Consider the following 27,803-nt stretch of genomic DNA (forward strand, 5'->3'; position numbering starts at 1 on the left):
TTTAGAATGAAAATTAATTAAAGTTTAAAGTATGCTTTCTAACGTAGCTAATTCAAATTTATTCAGAAAGGTAAAGAAATTTAACTTTTAATCATATTTATAGACTTTCTCTAAGTTACTCAAAGTTTATTAAGAACTCCATATTAAACTAAATATAAAACAACTTTTTGATAAACGTTCTACCTTTTCACCTTCTTGATCATCTCCTTCCTCTTCAGAATCAGAGGTTGATGTAATCCCTGTTGTTTTAGCTAAATTTTTCCTTTTTGATTCAACTTCTTTCTTGCCTTCTTTTTTGTCTGGCTCTTTTCTTGGCTTCTCTTCTTCCTTCTGGCCCTCTTCATCCTTTTTAAGCTGCTTTTTAGGTTGTTTTTCCTCTTGGGCCTTTTTCTTACTTTTGTCTTCTTCAGTTACCCTATGTTAGAGGATGCAACAATGGAAAATGAACTTTTATTTATTATTAATACTATCATTCAACCAAAGTCTCCCAGTCAACAAAATTAGTATTTTAGAAAATAAGCTATAATTTATTTAAAAAATTTTTCAGTGTTCCAAATAAAATATATAATGGAAAATATAATCCAATCACAAAAGGAAAAGAACATCCTTTTAATATAAATTAGGAGATACAAATATTACAGCGGCATTGGTGTAACAGAAAAGTTATTCTCACCTCTTTAATCATTTTGACTCATTCACTGGAAAAGATATATCAAAGTAACTTACTGGCCAAGTTACTATTTTCCTGACTCTGGGGAAACAACAGTGGGTGAGATCCCTGAACCTTTGGATTTCATAGTAGTCTACATATTTTTATGAAATTATGTTTAAAAAGTAGACATACTGGGAAAAATACAATTGCAGAAGTAAACTATGATCCAATGTAGTCATTTCAGAATTAAAAGAAATCGTCTTTGCAAAGTAAAAAGCTCCCAACTTACACATATAAATTACATATATGGCCAATTAAGCATAATCTCCAAATGGGAGTATTTGTGATTCCCTATCACAGATCTACAAGGGTGTCTAAAGGGGAGTGGGGAGCAGATAACTTGTGTTTTCAGTTCCTAAGTCTCAGCAAGGCTTTATGTTGATCATGAAACCCTAGACCAGGGGTAGTCAACCATTTTATACCTACTGCCCATTTTTATATCTGTTAGTAGTAAAATTTTCTAACTACCCACTGATTCCACAGTAATGGTGATTTATAAAGTAGGGAAATAACTTTATAAAATTTATCAAGCAGAGTTACAGCAAGTTAAAGCATATAATAATAATTACTTACCAAGTACTTTATGTCAGATTTTCGCTGTTTGGCAGAATAAATCTTTATAAAACAACTTACTATAGTTAAATCTATCTTTTTATTTGTACTTTGGTTGCTCCACTACCACCCACCATGAGCTGGAACGCCCACTAGTGGGCGGTAGGGACCAGGTTGACCACCACTGCCCTAGACTCTGTGCCTGGTGCCATGATTACATAAGACATTTAAAGGTCAGGATGAATGAGATTTGGTATGTATTAAAACAAAAAAAACCCCAAAACCCTCAATTGCATATGTACCTAACTTAATTTCACTACTGCAGTTTATTGTGCCACTGTTTTTGAGAAGACTTTAACAGCTTGGCAATAAAACACTTTAAATATATTTTGGTTGGAATTAATAACCCTCCAGTGTTCTATAACTAAAATTTTTTTTAAAAGTGTTTGATTCAAAACATTGTAAATCTATTCTTAATTGATGTATTAATCACTTGAGCATTTTCTACAGAATCTTGAAACATAATAGCTACAGCTTGACCAGGTGGTGGTGCAGTGATAGAGCGTCAGATAGAGCATCAGACTGGGATGCGCAGGACCCAGGTTCAAAACCCTGAGGTCACTGGCGCTCTGCTGTAGCGCCCCCCCTCAAGGCACATATGAACCCATGTAATGAACTAAGGTGCTGCAACGAAGAATTGATGCTTCTCATCTCTCCCTTCCTGTCTGTCTGTACCTCTCTCTGACTGTCAAAAAAAAACCCCAAAAACCCCACACAATAGCTACGAAAAGTTTTGTCCTCTTTGTCTAAATATACACTGCTTCTGTCAAGTTTCTATTCAGAAAAGCCAACATGAGGAGAAATCTGATTATTCATAACAAAGTAGTTACTGTTCTAAAACACTTTAAAATTTTATTTACATTACAAAAATAATTTTAGCATTATTTTTTAAGAAAATTATTCTGGAGGACCTAAAAAAAATTGTGGAAACTGCTTCAAGAATGCTTTGTCTAAAATTTTCTTTCACATACTATTTTGTCCAAATTCCCTATTATAGATTTTACCCTGCATCATCTAGCTTTATATCAATTTTTACATAATAAAAAACTAGAACAGTTTTCCCCATAATTTCCAGAAAAACAGAAGAACAATATCCTGTAAAATAAAACTGGTAAAAATGCAGAGATTTATGCTTAAAATCAAATGTCTAATTTATTGCATAACTTGTTACACATTAAAATGAACTCACATGTCAGTCTCTGAAGGACAAGTCTGTTTCACCATTTTGGGTCTGCCTCTTGGTTTAGGAATCTTGACTTCTGTAGCTAACATACACAGGGGGAAAGAAATCTGTTAACTACCAGCTCTCCCTTCAAGATGCAAATCTTATAAAGATTACCAATGATATACAGGAGTGGGTAAAAGCAGGCTTACCGACAACTATAAAGAACTCTGCTGAGTGTGCTTGAGTGTAGCAAGTAGACTACAAGAATGTGTAAATAAGGAAGGACAGTGATGGAAGCACTTCTGAGATTGTACCTAACTAAGGGCACTGTGCCACTGTGACATTCTTTTGAGTTAATCAAGCTCTTATAATAATCAGAACCATAACCACTGTAAACCTACTTTTGCCCAACCCTGTATTAAGAATGTTACTTATTGATACTATTACTTTTAAGTTTTAAATATACCCCCAAGTTGTTCAAATGAGCAACAGCAGAAAATTTAAAGAGGTAGATTAAAGTACTATAATTTTCAATTGTCCTTAGTATGGCTGGGAAGACTTAAAAGACATCCTTTGTTGTTTGTTAGTATCACAAAAGCACTTATTCAATATTCATATACATATTACAATATTATGTATATATACATTCACATTTATGAAAATTTTTATCAGTATTCAATGCTGATGATAGCTGCATATTATAAAGGTTCTAAACAAAGAATGCAGTAATTTCTTAGCTTTAATTCTCAAAGGCTGTTTTCTCTTGCTTTCATAACTCCGTTTAGAAAGTGTGTGCTAGGTAAAATAAACAATTTAAACCTCACCACCTTATTTGCCACTATATTAGTGGAAAAATATAATAGAGATAAAACAGAAAATGAAAAGTCCCAAGCAATTATTTCGAATTTAAATACTTCATTACACAGAGAAGAAACTAAGTTTATTGCCTTTAAAATTTGTATATTGTACATAACCAGCTGCCTACCCTACTATTCCAAAGTTATCTGAGCTGCAACACTTAAATGTTGTGTAGTATTAACTGTAAGTCAGAGTTTTAAACATAAATAAGCCTACCTGCAGGTCGTCCTCTTTTAGGACTCACTTTTAGATTAGCAGATGCTGTTGCTGTTGTCACTACTCCTGCCTCCTCGGTTTCTACTTGCTTTTCTGCCTGAATCACAAAATTTAATTAACTTATTTAGCAAGTAATAGGCATTCCAAGTTTTAGTCAATGGCCAAAATATGGCATTCTAAGATAACAAATTCAAGAATAAGCATAATTTCTGTATGATCTTTTCTTTTTCAGCAGTTGACTGATAAGTGAGATCCTCAAATTAACTTATAATTCTGGTGAACAATTCTAAGAAACAAATATAAACTTCACTTTTTAGATAGTCTCAACCTTAAAAAAGTCATTTGGAAAAATAAAAGTAATATTCTCAATGTAAAATAATGACCAAAGTATAATGTAATTAATTACACTGTAACAACCCATGCATTGCTTATAAATGCACTTTAAATATCTAAAAATGCTAACACTTTATATTGTGTACTTGTAATATAGAACCCAAGTTAAGATTCTAATATTAGAAAATTTAAGAAATTAAGTTGCTGATATTTATTTTTTAACTTTGTTATTATGTATACTCTTATTTTTTAACTAAGATCTATTATTCTTATTTTCCATAAAGAGGGATTTACAACCCTCATGAAAAGAAGAAATCTCATTAACCCTTTGCAAACCATAATGCCCCCTGGAGACAATACCCCCAAATGAGAATCAGGTTAGCTGATTCAAGTTATTAGAGTAGAACAATGGTTAAGAACCACTAATTAGAAAAGAAGCACAATCTTGATTGTAATATAAAAGGGAGGAAAGAAACAGTGAAGAGGACAGGAAGGCCATTATGAACTACTACTCCACCCCCAATTATTTAAAATTCAGCATTAACTAGATCAACAAAAATATAGGCAATAAAGGAAAAACAAGCACAATCCAATCTCATTAATAAAAATATCTTGATTTACAAACATTTATGAGATAAAGCCTGATACTGACTGGTAAGGATGTCATGTATCAGTCTTTTATTGATTACTGATGATCAATAAACTGGTAACACCTTACTGAAAGAATATCTTTATGCATGAATACCAGCAATAAAGAATATACAAATCTGCCTGTCCAGGTGGTGGCGCAGTGGATAGAGCGTCGAACTGGGATGCAGAGGACCCAGGTTCGAGACCTCAAGGTCGCCAGTTTGAGCATGAGCTCATCTGGTTTGAGCAAAGCTCCCCAGCTTGGACCCAAGGTCGCTGGCTTGAGTAAGGGGTTACTCAGTCCGCTGAAGGCCCAAGGTCAAGGCACATATGAGAAGGCAGTCAATGAACAACTAAGGTGTCACAACAAAAAACTGATGATTGATGCTTCTCATCTTTTTGTTCCTGCCTATCTGTCCCTATCTGTCTCTCTGACTCTGTCTCTGTAAAAAAAAAAAAAGAAAAGAAAAGAACATGCAAATCTGACTTAGCATCCTACTTCTTAGATTTTATCCATTTCCTTTTAGTAGGTTTTTTAAACATTTTTGCTTTTATACATAGTTGGAGTAGAATAATGCATATTCAAAACATTAAAAATCAATAAACTGATCTAAGATGCCCCTTGAATTGTTCTCAAGTAAACTGTTCCTAAACATAAGCTCAGGTTGTTTAAGAATTTATAAAGCACCTACCCCATCCCAATTGTTGTTATTCAGAAACTCTGGGATAGCGAGTCAGGCAGCTATGTTTTTACCAAGCTCCCAGATATGAAAGATTGAGAACTCAAGACTATGAGACAGCTCTTTTTCTACTCAGGCATTAACAGGGCAAAAGTTCTCTGAAATTCAGTTCTTACTGATGAACTTTTAAACCTCTTAACACTTTTTTTCTTTTGCAAATAAATCAAGACATCACATAAGAATTGCAGGTAGAATGGATCTTTTCAGGAGATGCCAATAAGAGGTAACAAGTTCAACAATAACTAATACAGTAAGTAAAAATACACGAACACTAATCCTAAGCAAAAAACGAGCTCTACCATGTACATATTTGACTTATGGAAAATCATTTAAGTCAAATTCATTCTTAATGAAAATAAAATCAATAAATATTTTATCCAGAGAAAAGAATATTACCTTATTTCATATAAGTATACATTTAAATGCAAAGTCTAACTATAAAAATTTTACTTTATCTTACTGAAACCTCTAACCCTTTGACACATTTTCTCTCCATTTATCACCCCCTTTTCTAGCTCTATTGCCTTCATGATCTAAAAGCGCCCCCACAGACACAGACCTCATGAGGCTAGTATTGCTGCAATCTCAAACCCTCTGTATTGTTTTGCTGCACCTGTTCCACAAATCTCCAACAGAGGATTACTATAAAATTCTACCTTCCCTGCTCTACTATTCCCTGCTTCTGAGCCCTCCTGAAAATTATATAAACATGCATTCATTTTATGCAAACTCAGCTGGTAACTCAAAGCCACCCAATACAACCTTTAACCTGTCTTTTGTCATGCCTCCCTCCCCTCTTCTCTCCTCACTAGCATAAACTTTCAATTCTTTCTTCCCACATACCATACATGCAATCTTGTTTTGAATTGGGTGCACCAGAAAGGAGAGACTGAGGCCAGCAGTCTTCCTTAATTTCCAAGTCTCCATAGAAAGTTATTTTAATAGCTTCCTCTATTCTTCCCTTCAATGTCAAAAGGGATGAAATGTCCATCTCCTTCTTCCTGGTAAGTCAGTTCTTTCAAATGTGCTCTCCCTTCTTTCTCATCCAGCATGTTCTTACTTATAATAATATATAATCTTTCAAAACCTTCGATCTTTCCTCATTTTGCAAAGAAGCCTTAACTCCTCTACTGTATTTCTCCCACATTAAACACTGTCCCTTACCCATGCAAATGCCTGTTATTGCCTCTTTCTCCTTTCCTTCAAAGACTTCAAATGCAGTGAAACTTTAACGTTAAACATTTTATTCACTAACACACTTTATCCATCCTTACTGTTTGACCTTAAAGTATCTTGTTACATATCTTACTGGAATCCTTCTCTATAGGGCAGTACTGACCACTCCCTCATTCTTAAAATTCTGTTCTCCCTTTTAACACACCTCCTGACAGTTCATTTTCAGCAGTAATTTTACAAAGCAACCTTTTATTACCATTTCATTTCCTCAGGATTCCCATTTCTGCATTCCTCCCAGTAAATTTTCTACTTCAACTACTTCATCTATTAGTCTATATATCAGTGATGGCCTCTTTTAACTTTTACCTCCCCCCTTTTGGTGTCAAAACTGTGGCTATCGCGTCAGTCTCCTTTCCACAGTGCTCTACCTCCTCCTCCCCATGCCTCTGCTCCCAAGTCAGCATCTCCTTTATTCTCAGTATCTAATCCAGTCTTCCTGCCAAGACCTAGAGCCATCCTAGATTCACTGCCCCCTCTTCACACTCACTTCCAATCAACTATCAATTTTACTTCCTAAACTGCCCTTAAATCTGATCTCATATTTATACTACGAAAAACACCTGCTATAAATATAGTTCCTCTTGTCCTTCCAATTGCATGCTAACTCCTTAATAAGGTCCTCCAAAACAGCGTTACCAAGTCACTATCCTAACTCCCCACTTCAACTCTCTTATGTATTTATTGTCTGTCTCAAGAGAAATGTAGTATCAACGAGAACAGACACAGCTCAGATCTCTGCCTGGACCAGTGTTAGTACTAAAATCTGAATGAATTAACCAGTAAACTGGTCTCACAAACCCAATCTAACCCCATCATTCATGCTGTTTTAAGAGGAGACACCTAAAATTTAAAGTGATTCATTGGCTTCCCATTACTTCTCTAAGTTCAAGTTGTCCCATATAACATTTTTTGTGCCCCTTTCCCTCTAACTTTATGATCTGATAATCTGAAATGCAATAATTTCTCTGTGCCTCTGTATGTATTTTTAAAATTGTCTCACATGTCCTACGTGTCCTTCATCCGCCTGACAAAATTATGTTATTTAAAATCTTGTTAAAGGTATCATAACTTCTTCCACACACTGCCCACAGGATAAAAAGCCACTGTAATTATTTCTACTTTATTTTCTCATGAAATACTAAACTCTTAATTTTCTTTGAATCTTTGGCATATATCAGTGGGAGGCAAAATGATATAGGTCAGCAAAAGGTATAATGAACAAAACTCCATATAGGGAAGAAATGCACATTAGTTAAAAGCATATAGTGTACCTAATCTAAACTGTCACTCATTTCATACAACAGTTTTCTGAGAACAACAAAATAATGGATAACACATTAGCAATCACTGTGCATCAGGATTTATTACAAATATTACATGTGTTAACTCATTTAATTCTCTCAACCTCATGAATATATATTGTCCATTTTATAGAGATAAACTTGAAACAATATCATAAAAAAGAATAAAAATTGGTGCATTTTATCCCCTTTACCATTCAACTTACATTACGAGTGCTGTATCGCTGAGGAACACTTTTGTTAAATAAACATAACCTACTCTTTAAAATATTAAAGGACTTAGAGTAAAAGGTAAATTTTATATTAAATGGTAAGGTTTCATTATATCTACTCTTTCTTAATCCAACTAAAAACTTATTTTAAGATTATGTGGTGAAGCAGTAACATTACCTTTCTCTTTCTTCCTCTTCTGGCAGCTTTTGGAGTGGTCATGTCCATTGCTTTAGTCACATCCTAGGAAAAATACAGAGGAAATTAAATTCTGCCTAGAGTGAAAGAAAATTTCTTCAACTAAAAGTCACAAGAAGATTTCATTAAAACTTCTAGGGAAATTTGTTTTGCTTCTCCAACCTTTGAAAAACCATTAAAAATCTTATCATTATAAAGTCAAAACTAAAATAGCCAGTATGTTTGCCAAAAAATAAATTCTTTCCTCTGTCAAATCAAATCTAAGTCATACTTGCTAGCACACCAGAAGTTCATAAATTTATGAAACCACTTTTTTATTACAGTAGAGTTCTGATTTTTAATAGGTGGTTGGGAATTTGAAGATCATCTAATAGTCATTTCATGAGGCCTAGAAAGGCTAAATGAATCTCCCTAGTCATAGATAATCAAATACAGAGTTAGAAATCAACCTAGGGTTTTAAAAATCCAGTTCAATGCCCTTTCCAGTAAGTACATCTATTACACAATACCTTGTTTTAAAAACATTCTTAACAACACCCTGGTCAGATGGCTCGGTGGATAAAGTGTCAACCCAGTGCACCAGAGGTCATGGGTTCAACCCCAGTCAGGGCACATAAAAGAAACAATCAGTGAGGACACAACGAAATGTGAAATGAACTGATGCTTCTTTCTCTCCTTTACATCCCTTTCATCCCCTTTTACTCTCTATAGCAAATCAATGGGAAAAAAAATTTTTATTCCCTAACAAAAACTAACCAACTCTGCTATAGTTGGACATCGTATTTTATACAACAAAATCCAAATAAAAACATCCTGGCATCTTAAAGATGCAAAAAATTATTTTACAATGTAGTATTTAATATTTATATAAGGAAATAAGCCTTAAATTATTTTCTCATTTATTAGCCAACTACTTTAACCCTTTGAGTAGTATGTACATTCATGTACGTCCTCGTGCCTCCTGACCATCCAGAGTACAATCATCCATGTGTAAGGCAACATTAAAAAAAGAGAAATGGCCTGGCCTGTGGTGGCACAGTAGGTAAAGTATTGACCTGGAATGCTAAGGTTGCCAGTTCGAAACCCTAGGCTTGCCTGGTAAAGGCATATAGGGAAGCTGATGCTTCTTCCTCCTTCCTCTCTTCTCTCTCTAAAATGAATGAATAAAAATCTTTTAAAAATTATTTTTAAAATAATAAAATAAAATAAAAAAGGAAAATGTATGTTCTTATTTCCATAAATTAGTTATCAAACATGATTTTAAAGTTAATGAAACTGGAACTAATTTCATTTTTTGGGCAAAAAAACTCACTTCTGGGGGGTCAGTGAACATGAAAAAAAACCTCACTATTCAAAGAGTTAAAGATTACTTTCTACTTTGTGATCAAGTGATCATCACATCACTTCTTACAATTTCTTCCTTACAACTAAGTGGTTTAGAACACAAGAGATTAAACACACCTCATTGCTGGCTTTTTCCTCATGGTCAGTATCTTCCTTTGAAACACTAGTTTCTTTTTCTTCAACTTCAACATCAGATGATGTATTTGATTGTTTAGCTGATGCCTATGAACAATTGAATGTATTAATTTTATAAAATAAGATTTTTATCATGTAAAAATTTCTTTTTACAAATGAAAAATCAAAAGCCTGCTAGTAAGTTAGAAAAGTATCCCCATTTCTGTTCCACACAGCACTTTCAATACATAACAATTTTAAAGTTTCAAATGCTACTATTTTCTTTAGAAAAGTCCTCTAAGGCAGTGGTCCCCAACCTTTTTTGGGCCACGAACCGGTTTAATGTCAGAAAATATGTTCATGGACCGGCCTTTAGGGTGGGACGGATAAATGTATCACGTGACCAAGACAAGCATCAAGAGTGAGTCTTAGACAGATGTAACAGAGGGAATCTGGTCATTTTTTAAAAGTAAAACATCGTTCAGACTTAAATATAAATAAAACGGAAATAATGTAAGTTATTTATTCTTTCTCTGTGGACCAGTACCGGTCCTCAGCCCGGGGGTTGGGGACCACTGCTCTAAGATATTATATTCCTGCAATTTAATGTATACAAGTGCAGAGGATAAAATACTGAGGCTGAAATGAACGTTTACCATAAAGAATTCCGATGTTCTAACCAACAAATACCCAACAGGATACAATATAAGTTGATTTAGAATAGAACAGACCTACACTGTATTCAACTACTGAAATATTCTGGAGAGCTTAAATCTATTTCAAATATACAGCCTTAGCTTTATTTAAATACTTTAAGCTTTAAAACTTAGTTTATTTAAAATGGATTCCCAAGACCCCAACTTAAGTGATTCTGATTTAACAGGTACTGAGTAAGAGTCCAGTAATCATCATTAAATTTTGAAAAGTAACCCTAGGTAATACTTAAGCAGGTAATCTAGAGGCCTGAGACATTCATTAACACCAACCAAAAAGATGAGTAACAGAAGAAACTCATACATATTAAGAGATGAGGGTAAGCAAAGACCTGTGCAATGATAGTATTATAATCTAAACTATGCCCCTTTCTAGCTCTGTTCCCTTTGGCAAGTCTTTTAAAATGTAAACCCATTTCCTCTATTGTTAAAAGGGGGGGGGCAATGATGATAAGCCACAAAATTATTATAAAGTTTTAGACATTACTGCTTTCCCCAAACTCTAGGAATGTGCCACTGGGGATGTGTTTAGACAGGGGACACAGCGGATCACATCAGCACAATCATTGATACTTTGTATAAAGACAGACAATTCTTGGGTTTCCATGCATACAACCTACCAAAAATTTCATTGTGAAATGGGAAATTCCACATACTTGTGTTGAAAACTACTTGGAGATTAGTAAGTAGGTAGGAAAAGAGAGTAGTGACATTGCTGGGCAATGTGGAAGATGAAAAAGACCTTGTAGGTAGTCATAGGATTCATAATTAGAGTGAAATCATAAAATGTAAGTTTCAGTAAACAGTTTAAAGTCTTTGGTTTCCCTTTACAAAGTCAACACATTAATGATGGGAACCATTCATCTATCTGTTCTTACATTCATGCAATAAATATTTAGTGTAGACCTACTCTGCCCACACAAATAATGTCAGGCACAGAGAACATACAACTTTGTTCATGGAGTTAATAGTCTACGGTAGTTAAGTACAGAAGCAATTATGACATGGTATGATGAGTTTTTAACAAATAAGTTTTGAATGGTAATGAAGGCACTTAGGATTATTAAATGGAGCCCTGGAGCATCAATGAAAGATTTAAATGTTCCAGATAAAACAGCACCTGAAAAATTAACAATGCGAAGAAAAAGTGTGACACATGCAAAGAACCAAAAAAATGAAAAAAAAAAAAAGTGAGAGAGATTTAAAAGTAGAAAGTTACAAAATTTTTCAGTTTCTTGCTATCTTCTATATGCCCCCCCCCCTTGTTTACTAGCTCAAAACTGATCTAAAAAAAACTCTGGTCACATGAAAAATAAACAGGAGGTTTAAGGCTAATCTAGTCACCAAAGCATTCTGTATAATCTGTACAGTGCTGTCAGTACTTTTGTCACATGTTTACTTTAACTCATCAGGGGATCATACACTAAAATAATTTTATGGATATAGAAATTAAAACATAAGAAAACACACCCTTCAAATTATAAACCTAAATTAACAGAACAGTACATATGGCTTTAAATTCAATGATATTTTAAACTATCAATCAGATGGAGGTAAGTAATATATCCAAGGTATATAATACATTCATGCAGGTAATATTTTCATCAGTTCATCCAGATATGAGAAGTCAACATTCAACCTCACAAATAAGAACAATTTGGTTGGAAACTGACATGGTTCTCAAATTAATATTTATTTTCCTACAGTTAGAATAGTGATTATTCCTCAAGACGGGATACATAATACTAAACTAAGTATCATGTAATATGACGCACCTGTTGACTTGAAAATTTCACTTTCGGATTGTTATCTATCTCCCATAAACCTTCATTAAAGCCTTTTCGTTTATTTGGTTTTCCATACTTTTCCTTATTTTCTGAGTAAGGAAATATATCCTTTGGGCCTAAAAAAGCACTAAAAAGGAGAGGGGGGGAAAATGTGAGTGCAAAGCAAACTCAAAATATAGTAAGTTATTAAATAGCACTACCACATGATGCAATTATCAAAATTCTTAATCTAAAATGCATTAAAACTCTTACTAAAGGGGCAGACACAAGTAATTATATTTAATTCTGAATACTTTTATTAAATTCAGTCACAAGCACCTATCCATAATCCTATTTAAAAAAACAAGTTGCATGAGAATGTGCTTAAGGACCCTGAACTGTATAGTACACTTAAAAATTGTTAAAATGGGAAATTCTGTTATATATACTTTACAACAAAATACACAAAAATAAATTAATACATTTAAATGCACTTCAAATATAATTTTATTGCCATGTAATATGGTAAAATACACAACTCAAAACATTGTCAGTAAGTTTTCTATTTGTAATATACAAGTAAATTTTTATGATAGAATGAATTTGTTAAGAATTTTTCAATAAGGAAATCAAATATTCTGACTAATTGGTTGGGTCATTCATACACACACGCAACAGTCAATTCTTGTATTTGTGGTAATTATGTCCTGTAAAGTCATTGCATATACTGAATTAGTGAATACTGTACACAGCTGCTCCAGGAAAAAGACAAGGTAGGCTACTTTGAGCCTCTGGTCACATTTTCAACAAATCAAAATAACCTATTTTACATGTTTGTGTTTAAAGACATCTTAATAAATATTGCAATTCATTAACACTGAGCTTATGGCCATATATAACACACACTTTTTCCATAAGGCACAGCACAGCCTTCTTTCACTTAAGAACTCTAAACAGCACTTCAGCACTTTCGGCACAATTGGAGGCCATTATAAACAGCAAAATAACCAACAAAAAAAAACATGAATGTGCAAAAACCATGGCACTGCACAGATTCCAAGAAGGACACTTGTTTACAGTATGATAGTTGAAACAAGGCAGAAGTATTACTACTGCCTTGTTCAGCCTAAGCTAGGAATGTGTGCATCAAGTTACTCAAATTTTTTACTATTTTGCACTGACATGACCAGAAAGGCAGGAGTACAGATCTGAGATTACAAATAAATTTTAGTGAGCAGGCAAATTCACAAATATGGAATCCGCCAATGAAGAGAGTTCACTGCTTTTGTATATACATACAGATGTATTTAGATTATTTTTTCCAGAAAAAACTCCGTATATCTCCCTATGCCAGTCAGTTCTGGAAAGACTGTCAATTCTATAAAGGTAGATATGCAGTATGTATGAGGTGTTTTTTTTTGCTATAATGGTTGTTATATATGTGTACTCTTCAAAGCAAGTAGAAAACCAAATTACTCATTTCTTTTAAAATATGCTACAACTTATTATCAACTATAAATAAGGTATATATCACAAATTTCTTGTCTGCTGAAATTCTTGAAGAACTGGGGACCTAATGATTGTAAACATCCCAGTTAGAATATTTTAAGACATTAAAATAAAATTTCAATTAAATCTAGACTTAGAGCTCTATTTCAATATAATCAGTGTATATAAAAGTCAGCTTTATTATTTAAATTCTGTAATTGAGGAATACTCATTAAATACATGTGTTTTAACTGCATATCAATTAAAGCACACTTAAATCATCTCATTTGATGCAGAAATTTACTTTTAATAGGTATCATTCATTCCTATCCAGTCTCAACTTAGAAAAATTAAGACATTAATACAGTAAAACAATTCTTCCTACATAATCAGTTTCAAATTCCAAGTAAAACACTTAAAACTTTCATCAAAAATAAAATATACTCAATTATTAAAACGACAAATCAACACATATTCTCTGCTACAATCCTACAAAAACAACTTATAAGACCAAAGACAAGAGAGAAATATAAAGAGATTCGAAGTTGGAAACACTGAAAAAGTTGTATGCCCAACAGCAATGCAGAAAGTCAGAGAGCACCCTCATTTATAATGCAAAATACCCAAAAGGCTCAAAACTGGTGACAAAAGGAAATTCAAGAAGTGGAAGGTACCTTAAACACTTAGTAAACAGAAAAATGTTTTAAAGCCTCATATATAGGGTATTTTTAGATACAACACTAAACCTAAAAGCTATTCAAAAAGAGAAGACTAATTCTCCTACAATGTTATTCAGTGTTTACAGGTTTGACAAGTTAAATTTACATGGCTTTTTCTTTTCTCAAAACAGGCAATCCTCACTCACTGTCCCTTTGCATGACAGTATGAGACCATAAAAATGACTGTGCACGGAAGCCTTAACAATCAGGAAAACTATGATAGTCCATAACCTTTAAATATTGTCAAAATTTTGAACACTCTTACAGTGTGCAAAGAAAATGAAAAAAAAAATAAAACTAATACTTATTAATACACTGTAGTCTAAAATATTAGAAACATTGAGATTTAAAGTGTTTCATTTCTTTGTAGAATTTATCAAAAGTAGTTTGAACAGTGCTTGCTGTCTTCTGATCACATAACCTATGATATGAATAAGTGTATTTTCTATGCTTTGGCAAGCCTGTCATATTCCTAAGTCTGATCAGCTTCCAACACTTTATCCTTTGCATTACCTTCAGTGTTGTGAAATACCTTCAGTATTTTTGTTGGCATCACTTCCTCTGCGACATCTTCATGTTATACACAGAAGGTTGAAAACATAAAGTTATCCTTTCAACCAGGAATCCCACTGCTACAGGACTGCAAAAATGTCCACACAACTTAGGCACAGCCTGACCAGGCAGTGGTGCAGTGGATAGAGCGTTGGACTGGGATGTAGAAGACCCAGGTTCGAGACCTGAGGTCACCAGCTTGAGCGCGGGCTCATCTGGTTTGAGCAAAGCTCACTAGCTTGAACCCAAGGTCGCTGGCTCGAGTAAGGGGTTTCTCAGTATGCTGAAGGCCCATGGTCAAGGCACATATGAGAAAGCAGTCAATGAACTACCAAGGTGTCGCAATGAAAAACTGATGATGGATGCTTCTCCTCTCTCTCAGTTCCTGTCTTTCTGTCCCTATCTGTCCCTCTCTCTGACTCTGTCTCTGTAAAAGAAAAAAAAATCTTTAAAAGAAAAACAAAACTTATGCACAAATGTTCACAGCAGCATTATTTATAACTGAAAGCAGAAATAATCCCGACAACTGATGAATGGAGAAATATGGAAGATGAACACAAAAGAATATTGGGAATAAAAAGAAATGGAAGTACTATTACATGCCACAATACAGATGAACCTTCAAAACATGCTAAGTAAAAAAAAAATCAGTCATTAAATACCACATGTTGTATAGTTGCATTTATATTTGAAATGTCCAAAAAAGGCAAATAGATTAGTGGTTACCTAAGGGAAGACAGAAGGAAAAACTGGGAAGTATCTGCTGTGGGACACAGGGCTTCTTTTGGGGTGATAAAAATGTTCTAGAAGTGTGCAAATGGCTACACTACTATCTGGATATACTAAGATCAACTGAATTGTACACTTTAAATCAGGGGTCCCCAAACTTTTTACACAGGGGGCCAGTTCACTGTCCCTCAGACCGCTGGAAGGCCGGACTATAAAAAAACTATGAACAAATCCCGGCCTGACCTGTGGTGGCGCAGTGGATAAAGCGTCGACCTGGAAATGCTGAGGTCTCCAGTTTGAAACCCTGGGCTAGCCTGGTCAAGGCACATATGGGAGTTGATGCTTCCTGCTCCTCCCCCCTTCTCTCTCTCTCTCTGTCTCTCTCCCTCTCTCTCTCCTTTCTAAAATTAAAAAAAACAACAACCACAAATCCCTATGCGCACTGCACATACCTTATTTTAAAGTAAAAAAATAAAACAGGAACAAATACAATATTTAAAATAAAGAACAAGTAAATTTAAATCAACAAACTGACCAGTATTTCAGTGGGAACTATGCTCCTCTCACTGACCACCAATGAAAGAGGTGCCCCTTCCAGAAGTGCAGCAGGGGCCAGATAAATGGCCTCAGGGGGCCGCAATTTGGAGGCCCCTGCGTTAAATGGTTGAATTGTTTGGGATATGATTATATCTCAATCAAGCTATTAAAATATTTTTTGGTGAATACCACATCCTAACAAAGAAAGTAAGTGATCCTCAATTTTACCAACTATAGTTATTGTTTTCAGCCACTTTTTAGTTGCATATGTACACATAAGTATGTAATTTTAATATATATAATACCCATAAATAATTTTTCAAATTAAAATGAATATCTCATATAATTACTTAACAGCTATATACTATTCACTGAATGGCTATCCCAAAATTATTTTGTTATTGGACCACTGCTATAATCAATTTTTTTTTTAAATGAGAGGAGGGGAGATAGTGAAACAGACTCCGCTTGTGCTCCAGCTGGGATCCCCCCCAGCATCCCCCATCTGGGGCCAACACTTGAATGCTGGGGCGGATGCTTGAATCAATTGAGCCACTGGCTGCAAGAGGGGAAGTGAAGCAGATGGTCACTTCTCAAGTGTGTCCTGTTCAGGGATAGATCCTGGTACGTATGCATGTCAGGCCAATGCTCTATTTACTGAGAAGCTGGCCAGAGCCTCAAATTTTCTGTTATAAAATAAAGCAGCTGTACAACCAATGAACAACTAAAGTGACACAGCTACAAGTTGATGCTTCTCATCTCTTTCTCTCAAAAATAATAATACAGCTACAGTAAACATATTGCTCAATCTTTGTACATAATCTTCATAATAAATTTTAAGTAAAACTATTGGTTCAAAGAATATGCTTAAGAAGCCTCTTAATGAACCAAAAAACAAAAACCTACCACTAAAATAAAATAAGCCCATGTGGATGTAAAAAACCCTCTCATGTGCTCGCCAAGAAAGAAAGAAATAATTATGGAACATGATGGAAGTATTAGCTAACAGTATGGTGGTAATCATATTGCACTATACAAATATATCAACAAATCAACATTTACAGCTCAAAGTTACACAACATTGTATGTAAATTACACTTTAATATAAAATAGTAACATATGGAATCTTCCCTGGGTAAGTAATCAAAGGATAGGTGATCAGGACCCAGATTAGTTTTTTTTTAGACAGCCACTGCTGGTCCCCAAGACACAACCTTAAGCCAATTCATTCCTCAGAGCACTCCATTTTATTATTTATTTATGTTTTAGATTTTATTAATTCATTTTTATTAGAGAGAAGAGAGAGAACAGAGGAAGGAGCAGGAAGCATCAACTGCCATATGAGCCTTGACCAGGCAAGCCCACGGCTCCCAGCAACCTCAGCATTCCAGGTGGACGCTTTATCCACTGCGCCCCCACAGGTCAGGCCAGAGCACTCCATTTTAAAATGACATAAAAATCTCAATGAGGCCCTGGCCGGTTGGCTCAGCGGTAGAGCGTCGGCCTAGCGTGCGGAGGACCCGGGTTCGATTCCCAGCCAGGGCACACAGGAGAAGCGCCCATTTGCTTCTCCACCCCTCTGCCGCGCTTTCCTCTCTGTCTCTCTCTTCCCCTCCCGCAGCCAAGGCTCCATTGGAGCAAAGATGGCCCGGGCGCTGGGGATGGCTCTGTGGCCTCTGCCTCAGGCGCTAGAGTGGCTCTGGTCGCAACATGGCAACGCCCAGGATGGGCAGAGCATCGCCCCCTGGTGGGCAGAGCGTCGCCCCTGGTGGGCGTGCCGGGTGGATCCCGGTCGGGCGCATGCGGGAGTCTGTCTGACTGTCTCTCCCTGTTTCCAGCTTCAGAAAGAAAAAAAAAAAAATCTCAATGAAAATACATCAAAACATTAACAGGTGTAGGGGTTGTCTCTAAATATCTGAGTACAAATGTTTCCTCTGTAGAGAACTCTCCTTTTGTGTTATTTTAAAAAAATTTTAAATGAAAAAATATACAATAATTCAAATTCATTTATCCAACAAATTCCCAAGCTGAAAGGAACCTTAGGGGATCACAAACATGCTCATTTTAAATATTAGAAAACTGATAAGCCAGAAAGATGAACTGATTCAGGCAAGATCTAGATCTAGCTAGGCCCTGGCTGGCTGACTCAGTGGTAGAGCATCGGCTCAGAGTGTGGAAATCCCAGGTTCAATTCCCGGCCACAGCACACAGAAGCGCCCATCTGCTTCTCCACCTTCCCCCTCTCCTTTCTCTCTCTCTCTCTCTCTCTCTCTCTCTCTCTCTCTCTCTCGTCCCCTCAAGTAGCCAAGTCTCCATTGGAGCAAAGTTGGCCCAGGTGCTGAGGATGGCTCCATGGCCTCTGCCTCAAGCGCTAGAATGGCTCCTGTTACAACAGAGCAATGCCCCAGATGGGCAGAACATCGTTCCCTGGTGGGGTGTGCAGGATTGATCCACGGTCAGGCACATGTGGGAGTCAGTCTGTCTACCGCTCCCCACTTCTCACTTCGGAAAAATACAGCAAAAAAAGATCATCTAGCTATTAAGTATTAAGTAGCAGAGCCTCAACTCTTTTTTGTGGGTGTATGACAGAGACAGAGAGGAACAGACAGGCAGGCAGGGAGAGAGATGAGAAGCATCAATTCTTTGCTGCTGCTCCTTCGTCTTCTTAGCCTTAGTTGTTCATTGATTTGCTTTCTCATGTGTGCCTTGAGGGGGGGTAGTATGGGAAACCACAACGACGACAAGGATGATGATGATAATGAGACAGGGACGATGCTCTACAGCTGCGCTCAAGCTGGTGACCTCAGGGTTTTGAACCTGGGTCCTCTGCCTCCCAGTCCAACACTATCCTTGCACCACTACCCGGTCAGGCCAGAGCCTCAACTCTTGACAGTGTTCCTTAAAAAGGTTTCTGAGTTTTCTTTATCCACTGTAGTCTTTGAAACATCTAATATTTATGCCATATCTCATAACATAAGAACTCAGATTTCAAATATCAGTGTCAAAGCCCATTAAGAAGCAGGGCTGGCCCTGGCTGGTTGGCTCAGCGGTAGAGCGTCGGCCTGGCGTGCGGGGGACCCAGGTTCGATTCCCTGCCAGGGCACATAGGAGAAGCGCCCATTTGCTTCTCCACCCCCCCCTTCCTCTCTGTCTCTCTCTTCCCCTCCCGCAGCCAAGGCTCCATTGGAGCAAAGATGGCCCGGGCGCTGGGGATGGCTCCTTGGCCTCTGCCCCAGGCGCTAGAGTGGCTCTGGTCACAGCAGAGCGATGCCCCAGAGGGGCAGAGCATCGCTCCCTGGTGGGCAGAGCGTTGCCCCTGGTGGGCGTGCCAGGTGGATCCTGGTCGGGCGCATGCGGGAGTCTGTCTGACTGTCTCTCCCGTTTCCAGCTTCAGAAAAATACAAAAAAAAAAAAAAAAAAAGGCTAATGTAAATATCCTTTAAAAAATAACAAAGCATTAACTATGATACTAATTTTATAATTCTGAAGGAACTTAAATCCTCCAAGTGTGTTTGTTACATGGCATACTCCTGAAGGCCTTAACTGTGTTCCTATGTACTCCAGTTTTCAGACTATAAACACACAGAAAAGCAGCTACTTCTTTAAATTCTTTTTATAAACAATGTATATATCCACAGTATACATCTATCCCTCACAAAAGCTGTTATCATAACTCTTCCAAAAGTCCCATTTAAAAAATGGCAAATCTTGTATACAACATAATCAACAGTTCAAATGCTGTAGAAATGTTTATCTGAAACCTATGTACTCTAATTGATCAATGTCAGTCACCCTGTTAATATTCTAAATAAAATTAAAAAACAAAAAAACAAAAACAGAGAAAGGTTGCCCTGGCCCAGTAGCTCAGTTGGTTAGAGCATCATCCTGATACACTAAGGTTGCTGGTTTGGTTCCTTCCTGGTCAGAGAACTTGAAAGAATCAACCAATGAATGTATAAATAGAATATAGAACAACAAATCAATGTTTCTCTCACTAAAAAATAAAAATTTTTAAATTTATAATGGGAAAGCTTACCAGAGCTAAAGATACCAAACTCAAAACTCATTTACCTGCTGCTAAATATTACTATATAGTAAATTTTTTAAAAAATTGATTCTAACTTGCTATTTCTTTTCTCATTAAATCACAAAATATGAAACATACTGTTTTATAACTAGACTTTATACTTTGACAGCATGCATTCTTTTATAATAGAATATAATTCAATAGATAAAGGAATATGCATATACTATGTGCCATGAACCTGCTCATATACAGATATGGCCCTGGCAGTTAGCTCAGTGGTACAGCTTCGACCCAGCATGAGGAAGTCCAGGGTTCGTTTCCTGGTCAGGACACACAGGAGAGGTGACCATCTGCTTCTCCCTACCTCCCCACCCCTCTTCTCTTCCCACAGCCATGGCTGGATTGGTTTGAGCACATCAGCCCCAAGTGCTGAGGGTGGCTCCATGGAGCCTCTGCCTCAGGTGTAAAAAATAGCTTGGTTGCGAGCATGGCCCCAGACTGGCAGAGCATCAGTCCCAGATGGGGTTGCCAGGTGGATCCTGGTCAGGGCACATAAAGGAGTCTGTCTCTGTATCTCCCCTACTCTCACTAAAAAAGGGGAAAACAAACAGTTCTCATTATTTGGTATAGGGCTTATGCAAAATTATACAAACCCCACACCAGCACATGCAGCTTTGGCTGGAGTACAGAAGTTGTAGAGAAGAACGAGTGAAGAAAATAAAATCCTATTCTATGATTCATTCCTTTACTGCTTTCCTATGGAGAGGTTACAGGAAAAACTGGACATCAGCACTTCCCCACTCACCTTTCCTCCTAAAACTGTATGTTAGGCAGGTTTTTAAAAAGGCTGTGATGGACAATTTTAAAATTCCTAGACTGAACATCCAACCTCTTTGTATAAAAAACAAAAAGGGGCAGTATGGAGATAAAGGTGACAAAAATACCACCTTCATTTACATTTTCTAGCCTTTAGAGAAATAGATCAAGGTGAAAATATTCCCTCAATTAGCAATGGTGGTAATTAGCGAAATGCACACTGCATGTCACATTATCTTTCATTAATAGCTGATACATGCCAATCACTGTTCTAAGCATTTTTCATGTAATATCCTGTTTGCACCGCAAAACTGAGGTAGAACATATTATTGTTCCCATTTTACAAATAATAAAAGCACATAAGGTTAAGTTACCTGCCCAAGGTCATACAAAAGGTTAAATAGCAGTCAGGATTTAAAGACAGCCTTCTGATATAGTTGGCTAGAAGACTATATAAATGTTGGTTAATGGACAGCAAATTCATAATCAACAAATGATTTTATCTAGGACATAGAGCTTTCACTCTATCACCAAATATTTATTTAACAGCCACTATGCTCCAGGCACTTAAGTAAATGATGACAAACAAGAAAAACAAGGTCCCTGCTCTCCATGCTCACTTGTGGGTAAAGAAAAAAAAATTTCAATCATCACTGTAATAGAGAAAATAAGCATAAAGAGAAGGATTTGAGCTAAGATCCAGACTTTAAAAATAAAAAGGTCTTTTCCAAAAAAGGGAAAACAAGAAGGACCTGAGACAAAATAAAGTTTATTATTTAACATTTAAAAAAATTGATAAGGCCTCATAAAGTACACCTGTAAACAAAATTCGGAGGTTTTGTTTGTTGGTGACATTAGTAAGGGAGCATTGAAGGTTTAGAGACAGGGAAATGACATGATCTAAAACTGAGTCCAGGCAAGGGTTAGGACACTATTTACAAGCGTAACTCTGGCATGGGCTTGGGTTGAAGAAGAGTACATGGAGAGAGAAGGGTGGACAGATCAGAATGCACCTGAAAGGAAACGAGACTTGCTGGCTGACTAGATGTGGAGAGGAAGGGGAAAGACGATACAGTATGTAATCAAGGAAAGCACCAAGACTTTTGGCACCAGAAAAGCACTGAGTCCCTGTCAGTCTTATTTACTAAGGGTATGTTTTGAAGCTGTTAGTTTTAAGATACTTAGTATACGGTCACAGTTTGTGTACACTATTGTCTAATATTTGAAATTTGATTACTGGATGAATTGACTGTGCATGTCAAACTACGAAAATTCAGACGTTTTCATAAAAAATTATATAATGATTCTGCTCTAAATTCAAATGAAAATATCTTAATTTATACAATGTAAAAATCCTCTTTTATTTTTTTTTTTTGTATTTTTCTGAAGCTGGAAACAGGGAGGCAGTCAGACAAGACTCCCGCATGCGCCCAACTGGGATCCACCTGGCACGCCCACCAGGGGGCGTCGCTCTGCCTCGAACAGAGCCACTCTAGCACCTGGGGCAGAGGGCAAGGAGCCATCCCCAGCGCCTGGGCCATCTTTTGCTCCAATGGAGCCTCGGCTGTGGGAGGGGAAGAGAGAGAGAGGAAGGAGAGGGGTGGAGAAGCAGGTGGGTGCCTCTCCTGTGTGCCCTGGCCGGGAATCGAACCCGGGACTTCCGCACGCCAGGCAGACGCTCTACCACTGAGCCAACCGGCCAGGGCCCTCATATCTTTTTAAAGGTAAGGTTTATTTAGAAAGTTACAGAGATAGGAGAAGGGCCCTTGGAGCTGAGGATAAAGAGGGAGATACTGGCCTAGAGGGAAAAAGGAGAATTTAAAATCCTCATTTTTTAAAATTATTTTATTTATTTATTCATTTTAGAGGAGAGAGAGAGAGAGAGAAGGGGGGAGGAGCAGGAAGCATCAACTCCCATATGTGCCTTGACCGGGCAAGCCCAGGGTTTCAAACCGGCGACCTCAGCAGTCCAGGTCGACGCTTTATCCACTGCGCCACCACAGGTCAAGCCATAAATCCTCATTTTTAAATGCTGGGAAAGGTATGGTCATTCTTCAAGAATGAACTATAAAACTATAAGGATATATATACAAATGATATGAATAAGCATTTTTCTAAAGTGCTATTCAATCTTCTATGTTCTTCCTTTCCCAGCTCTGTAACTACAGGCCAATAGAATAAACAACTGTTTATGCAAAATCCAAATTGAAAGGTTCAAATAACTACCCTGCCAACTTTGTGTGTAGGGCAAATCAAGATCTACTTTCTGAATTAAAACCTGTAAGTACAAGAAAAGTCACCAAACCAACAGATAAAGCAGCATGGCCCTTCCAAAGATAAATGGTATACTTATAAGAACATTTAGGCACAAAACTTTACAAGTGCATTTTAAAATGAAAATGTATTATTATCAGTTTAATTTTAAAATTACATTCTAGCTAGGCCTGTTGTGGCACAGTGGATGGAGTGTGGAGCTGGGACCCTACGGTCCCAGGTTCGAGACACATTCAAGAAGCAAGTGATGAACAACTACAATGAAGCAACTATGAGTTGATACTTCTCAATTGCCCCCTCTCTGTAAAATCACTAAATAAAATTAGATTCTAATTCCTTGAATAATGTATTACTCTTTAATATTAGTAATTAGTTGTCTTCATTAACCAAACTATGCTTATGAAGGTTTAGTTATCTGGTGTACTTTAATATTAAGATACAATGTAAAAAAAAAACCCCTCATTTTTATTTTAAGATTTATTGACTTTATAGAGAGGGTGGGTAAGCAAGAAATATCAACTCATAGTTGCTTCACTTGAGCTGTTTATTGATTATTGTGTATGTGCTTTTTTTTTTTTTTTTTGTATTTTTCTGAAGCTGGAAATGGGGAGAGACAGTCAGACAGACTCCCGCATGTGCCAGACGGGGATCCACCCGGCACGCCCACCAGGGGCGCCGCTCTGCCCACCAGGGGGTGATGATGCTCTGCCCCTCCGGGGCGTCGCTCTGCCGCCACCAGAGCCACTCTAGCGCCTGGGGCAGAGGCCAAGGAGCCATCCCCAGCGCCCGGGCCATCTTTGCTCCAATGGAGCCTTGGCTGCGGGAGGGGAAAAAAGAGACAGAGAGGAAGGAGGAGGGGGTGGAGAAGCAAATGGGCGCCTCTCCTATGTGCCCTGGCCGGGAATCGAACCCAGGTCCCTCACACGCCAGGCCGACGCTCTACTGCTAAGCCAACCGGCCAGGGCCTGTGTATGTACTTTGACCAGGAAAGCCCAGGGTTTCAAACTGGTGACTCGGTGTTCTAGGTCGACACTTTATCCACTGCACCAGATTCATGAAGATGGGGAGGGGACGAAGAGGGAGAGAGATGAGAAGTATCAGTTCTTTGCTGTGGCACCTTAGTTGTTTAACAATTACTTTCTCTTATGTGCCTTGGGTTGGGGGGAGCTCCAGTTGAGCCAGCAACCTTTGGGCTCAACCAGGCAACCTCAGGTTTTCAAACCTGGGTCCTCAGCGTCTCAGGCTGACATTCCATCCACTGTGCAAACACCTGGTCAGGCAAAAAAACAAAAACAAAAAAAACCCACAACACACCCTCACTTTTAAATACTAGGGAAGCTATGATCATTCTTCATCTAAAATTAACCCAAGAATGAACTGTGTTCTATAGAGAACTATAAGGACATATATAAATGTATAAAGTCTCTTCCACTTCAGCCTGACCAGGCAATGGTGCAATGGATAGTGTTGGAATGGGATGCAGAGGACCCAGGTTTGAAACCCCAAGGTTGCTGGCTTGAGCAAGACGTCACTCACTGCTGTAGTGCCCCAGTCAAGGCACATATGAGAAACCAATTAATGAACTACTAAGGTGCTACAACAAAGAACTGATGCTTCTCATCTCTCTCCCTTTATGTCTGTCTGTCCCTATCTGCCCCCCATACCCACTCTCTGGTCAAAGAATAAATAAATGAATAAATTAATTAATTTTTAAAAAATCTTTCACACTTCAGAAAAATTAAATGCCAAGAATTCTAAACTTGTAAAACTTAAAAATCCTAAGGAATGTCTACTTGCATTATTTTATTAGTGTTTCCAAATTTCACATGCATCAAAATCATCTAGAAATACTGGTGGGGCTCTACCCCTCAGTTTGATTTAGTAGGTAGGGCCCAAGAATTTGTACATCTCACTAAAGTTCCCATGTGATGCCAGTGTAGCCTGACCTGGTTAATACCCCTGCTCCAATACACATTACACAAATATTTTATTAAAAGATACTTTTCCCTAATAAATTTATAGAACTTTTTAAAATGATATTATCCCATGGAATAAGAAAATCATCATTTCTTACAAAATTAAATGTTTATATATAGAATCTACCTAAGCTTAAAGTAATTATGGTGGAAGCCAATCCAATTCCGGACTCAAAACCGTACTTTCGCCTGACCAGGCAGTGGTGCAGTGGACAGTGTCGGAATGGGATGCGGAAGACCCAGGTCCGAGACCCCAAGGTCGACAGCTTGAGTGCAGGCTCATCTGGTTTGAGCAAAAGCTCACCAGCTTGAGCCCAAGGTCGCTGGCTCGAGCAAGGGGTTACTCGGTCTGCTGAAGGCCTGCAGTCAAGGCACATGCACATATGAGAAAGCAATCAATGAACAACTAAGGTGTCGCAATGAAAAACTAATGACTGATGCTTCTCATCTCTCCATTCCTGTCTGTCTATCCCTGTCTATCCCTCTCTCTGACTCTCTGTCTCTGTAAAAAAAACAAAAAAAACTGTACTTTCATTGTCTTGTTTATTAATTTTGGAGAGAGAAAGAGGAGAGAGGGAGGGAGAGGGAGAAAGGACAGTGAAGCAGGAGCAAGAGAGGGAGGAAGAGGGAAAGAGGGATAGAGAGAAAGGAGGGAGAATGGGGAGTGAGGTGGAAGGAGAAGGAGTGACATCAATGTTACACTTATTTATGCATTCATTGGTTAATTCCTATATGAGCCCTGACAGGGGATCGAACTAGCAACCTTGGCGTACGGGGACGATGCTCCTAAGCTATAGCCATAGCCATAAAACTATATTTAAAATCATAATAATTATGTGGCATTATATGATAGATACCATTAATATGAAATGTTCAGAATTGGCCAATCTAGACAGAGTAAAATAGTAGTTGTCTAGGGTTGGGAAGGGAATGGAGAATGACTGCTATTGGGTATGGAAGTAAATATACTAAAAACTATTAAGTTATACACTTTAAATAAGTAAAATATGACAAAAATTACATCTTAATAAAACTGTATAAAGAAATTACAGAAAAGTTCATACAGTGTCTAAGCAACATTAACCCAAATGTTGCTATTGTAGACTATTAGGAATACACAATTCTCATTAGAATATCAACACCTTTGTTCTCCTGGTTCCAGGTAAACAAGCATACTTTACCAGAATGATGGCAAATTCTATTACTTCAGGTTCAGAACCAATGAAATTATATATAATATTTATAAGGCCATTAAAAGTATGTAGGATATTATTTTTTCTGAAATTAATGAGATAGCCCCTAGAGTGATGCTATGCACTTAGAAGTAACAGTTCAATATTCAGCTGTAATTTTTGAAAAATTAGTTTCACCAAATGCAGTTTTCTGCCCACCAGGTGCAACAGAGTGGTCACAGTGGCTCTCAGGACATGTAAACACACACAGAAGGTACCATCCAGGCTTCTTCTTCTCACCTTTCCTACAAGTATATGGCTCACAAAAATTAGGGGATGGGGATATTTCAAAAGGAATATGAAGTGATAAAAGAAGCATCTGACTTTTTTTTCCCCTTAAACAAGAACATCAGAAAAGCAGACAAGTCAAAGAAAGTTGTTCAATTATGCAAAAGAGATGCAAAGCCAACTTTTACTTCATTGATGAAAATGCACTATATAAAAGGCTGAAAGTACTGGAGTATCTGCACGTTCCCTGATCCCCTAATTTTTTGAGCAGTGTATAAAAAGCCTAAAATAAGGTGCCAGGTTGTCCTCAAAGTTAAAAAGTGATTTTAAGTTTTCTATTCCTTTACTATTTTCCCTTTCATATAATTTCTATTTGTTTTTCATTTTATGTCCAATGACCCTGGCTAAATAAACTGTGGTTTGCTTTTAGAACTAAAAAGACTTACGTCTCATGAGTTCCAAAAAAGAAAATGGGTAGTTTGTTGGTGGGTGGTTTCACAGCTCCATCAGGAACTTCATCTACCTAAAAGAAAGATCAGAAAAATTAAAATATTTTAAATCATACACACCTTAATACAACAGAATAAACTAGGCACAAAACATCCAAAAGGAATCTGATATATCATGGACAAGTACTACTGGTCCGTAATTCCTTATCCCTAGGTTTTGAAACCCAAGAAGCTCTAAAAACCAAGATATTTCTAAAATTCATTTGGAGGAAAAACCTTGTCTGATAGTGAAGTTATTCCATTATTCCTTTTATCTACTGATGCTTCTCTGCAGAAAGTGTTAGATTATTATATTCCATTCCAGACCCTATCGGAAGCAACATATATGATATGGTACATGCAGGGGCGGGTAAAGTACATTTACATTTCTTCATATGGAGAAATATGTAATAAAAGAGTAAATAATACAAAAATAAACTTTTATGTAGTCACAACTGTAAACCTACTTTTGCCCACTCTGTATGCACGCACCATCATCACATTTCTACAATTCCCAAATTCTGAATTTTTAAGCATACCTGACCCTAAGCATTTTAGATAATGGAACATAAACCTGTTAAAAAATCCT

The 27,803-nt window shown here is 37.1% G+C and overlaps 1 protein-coding gene across 6 annotated transcripts in view; it reads right to left on the reverse strand.

Annotated features, from left to right (window-relative positions):
• Nucleotides 1–27,803, reverse strand: part of PSIP1 (PC4 and SRSF1 interacting protein 1) — a 40,570-nt gene that overhangs the window by 8,528 nt on the left and 4,239 nt on the right. For all 6 annotated transcript variants that reach the window (XM_066257287.1, XM_066257286.1, XM_066257289.1 and 3 more), the window contains exons 3-9: nucleotides 27,173–27,249; nucleotides 12,158–12,296; nucleotides 9,673–9,777; nucleotides 8,194–8,256; nucleotides 3,564–3,660; nucleotides 2,514–2,589; nucleotides 184–415 (exon numbers count right to left, since the gene is read on the reverse strand). In XM_066257287.1, coding sequence (XP_066113384.1) covers nucleotides 184–415; nucleotides 2,514–2,589; nucleotides 3,564–3,660; nucleotides 8,194–8,256; nucleotides 9,673–9,777; nucleotides 12,158–12,296; nucleotides 27,173–27,249 — 789 coding nt within the window. The remainder of the gene's footprint in view (nucleotides 1–183; nucleotides 416–2,513; nucleotides 2,590–3,563; nucleotides 3,661–8,193; nucleotides 8,257–9,672; nucleotides 9,778–12,157; nucleotides 12,297–27,172; nucleotides 27,250–27,803) is intronic.

This window comes from Saccopteryx bilineata, chromosome 2 (genome assembly GCF_036850765.1).
Source record: "Saccopteryx bilineata isolate mSacBil1 chromosome 2, mSacBil1_pri_phased_curated, whole genome shotgun sequence".
NCBI lineage: Eukaryota > Metazoa > Chordata > Mammalia > Chiroptera > Emballonuridae > Saccopteryx > Saccopteryx bilineata.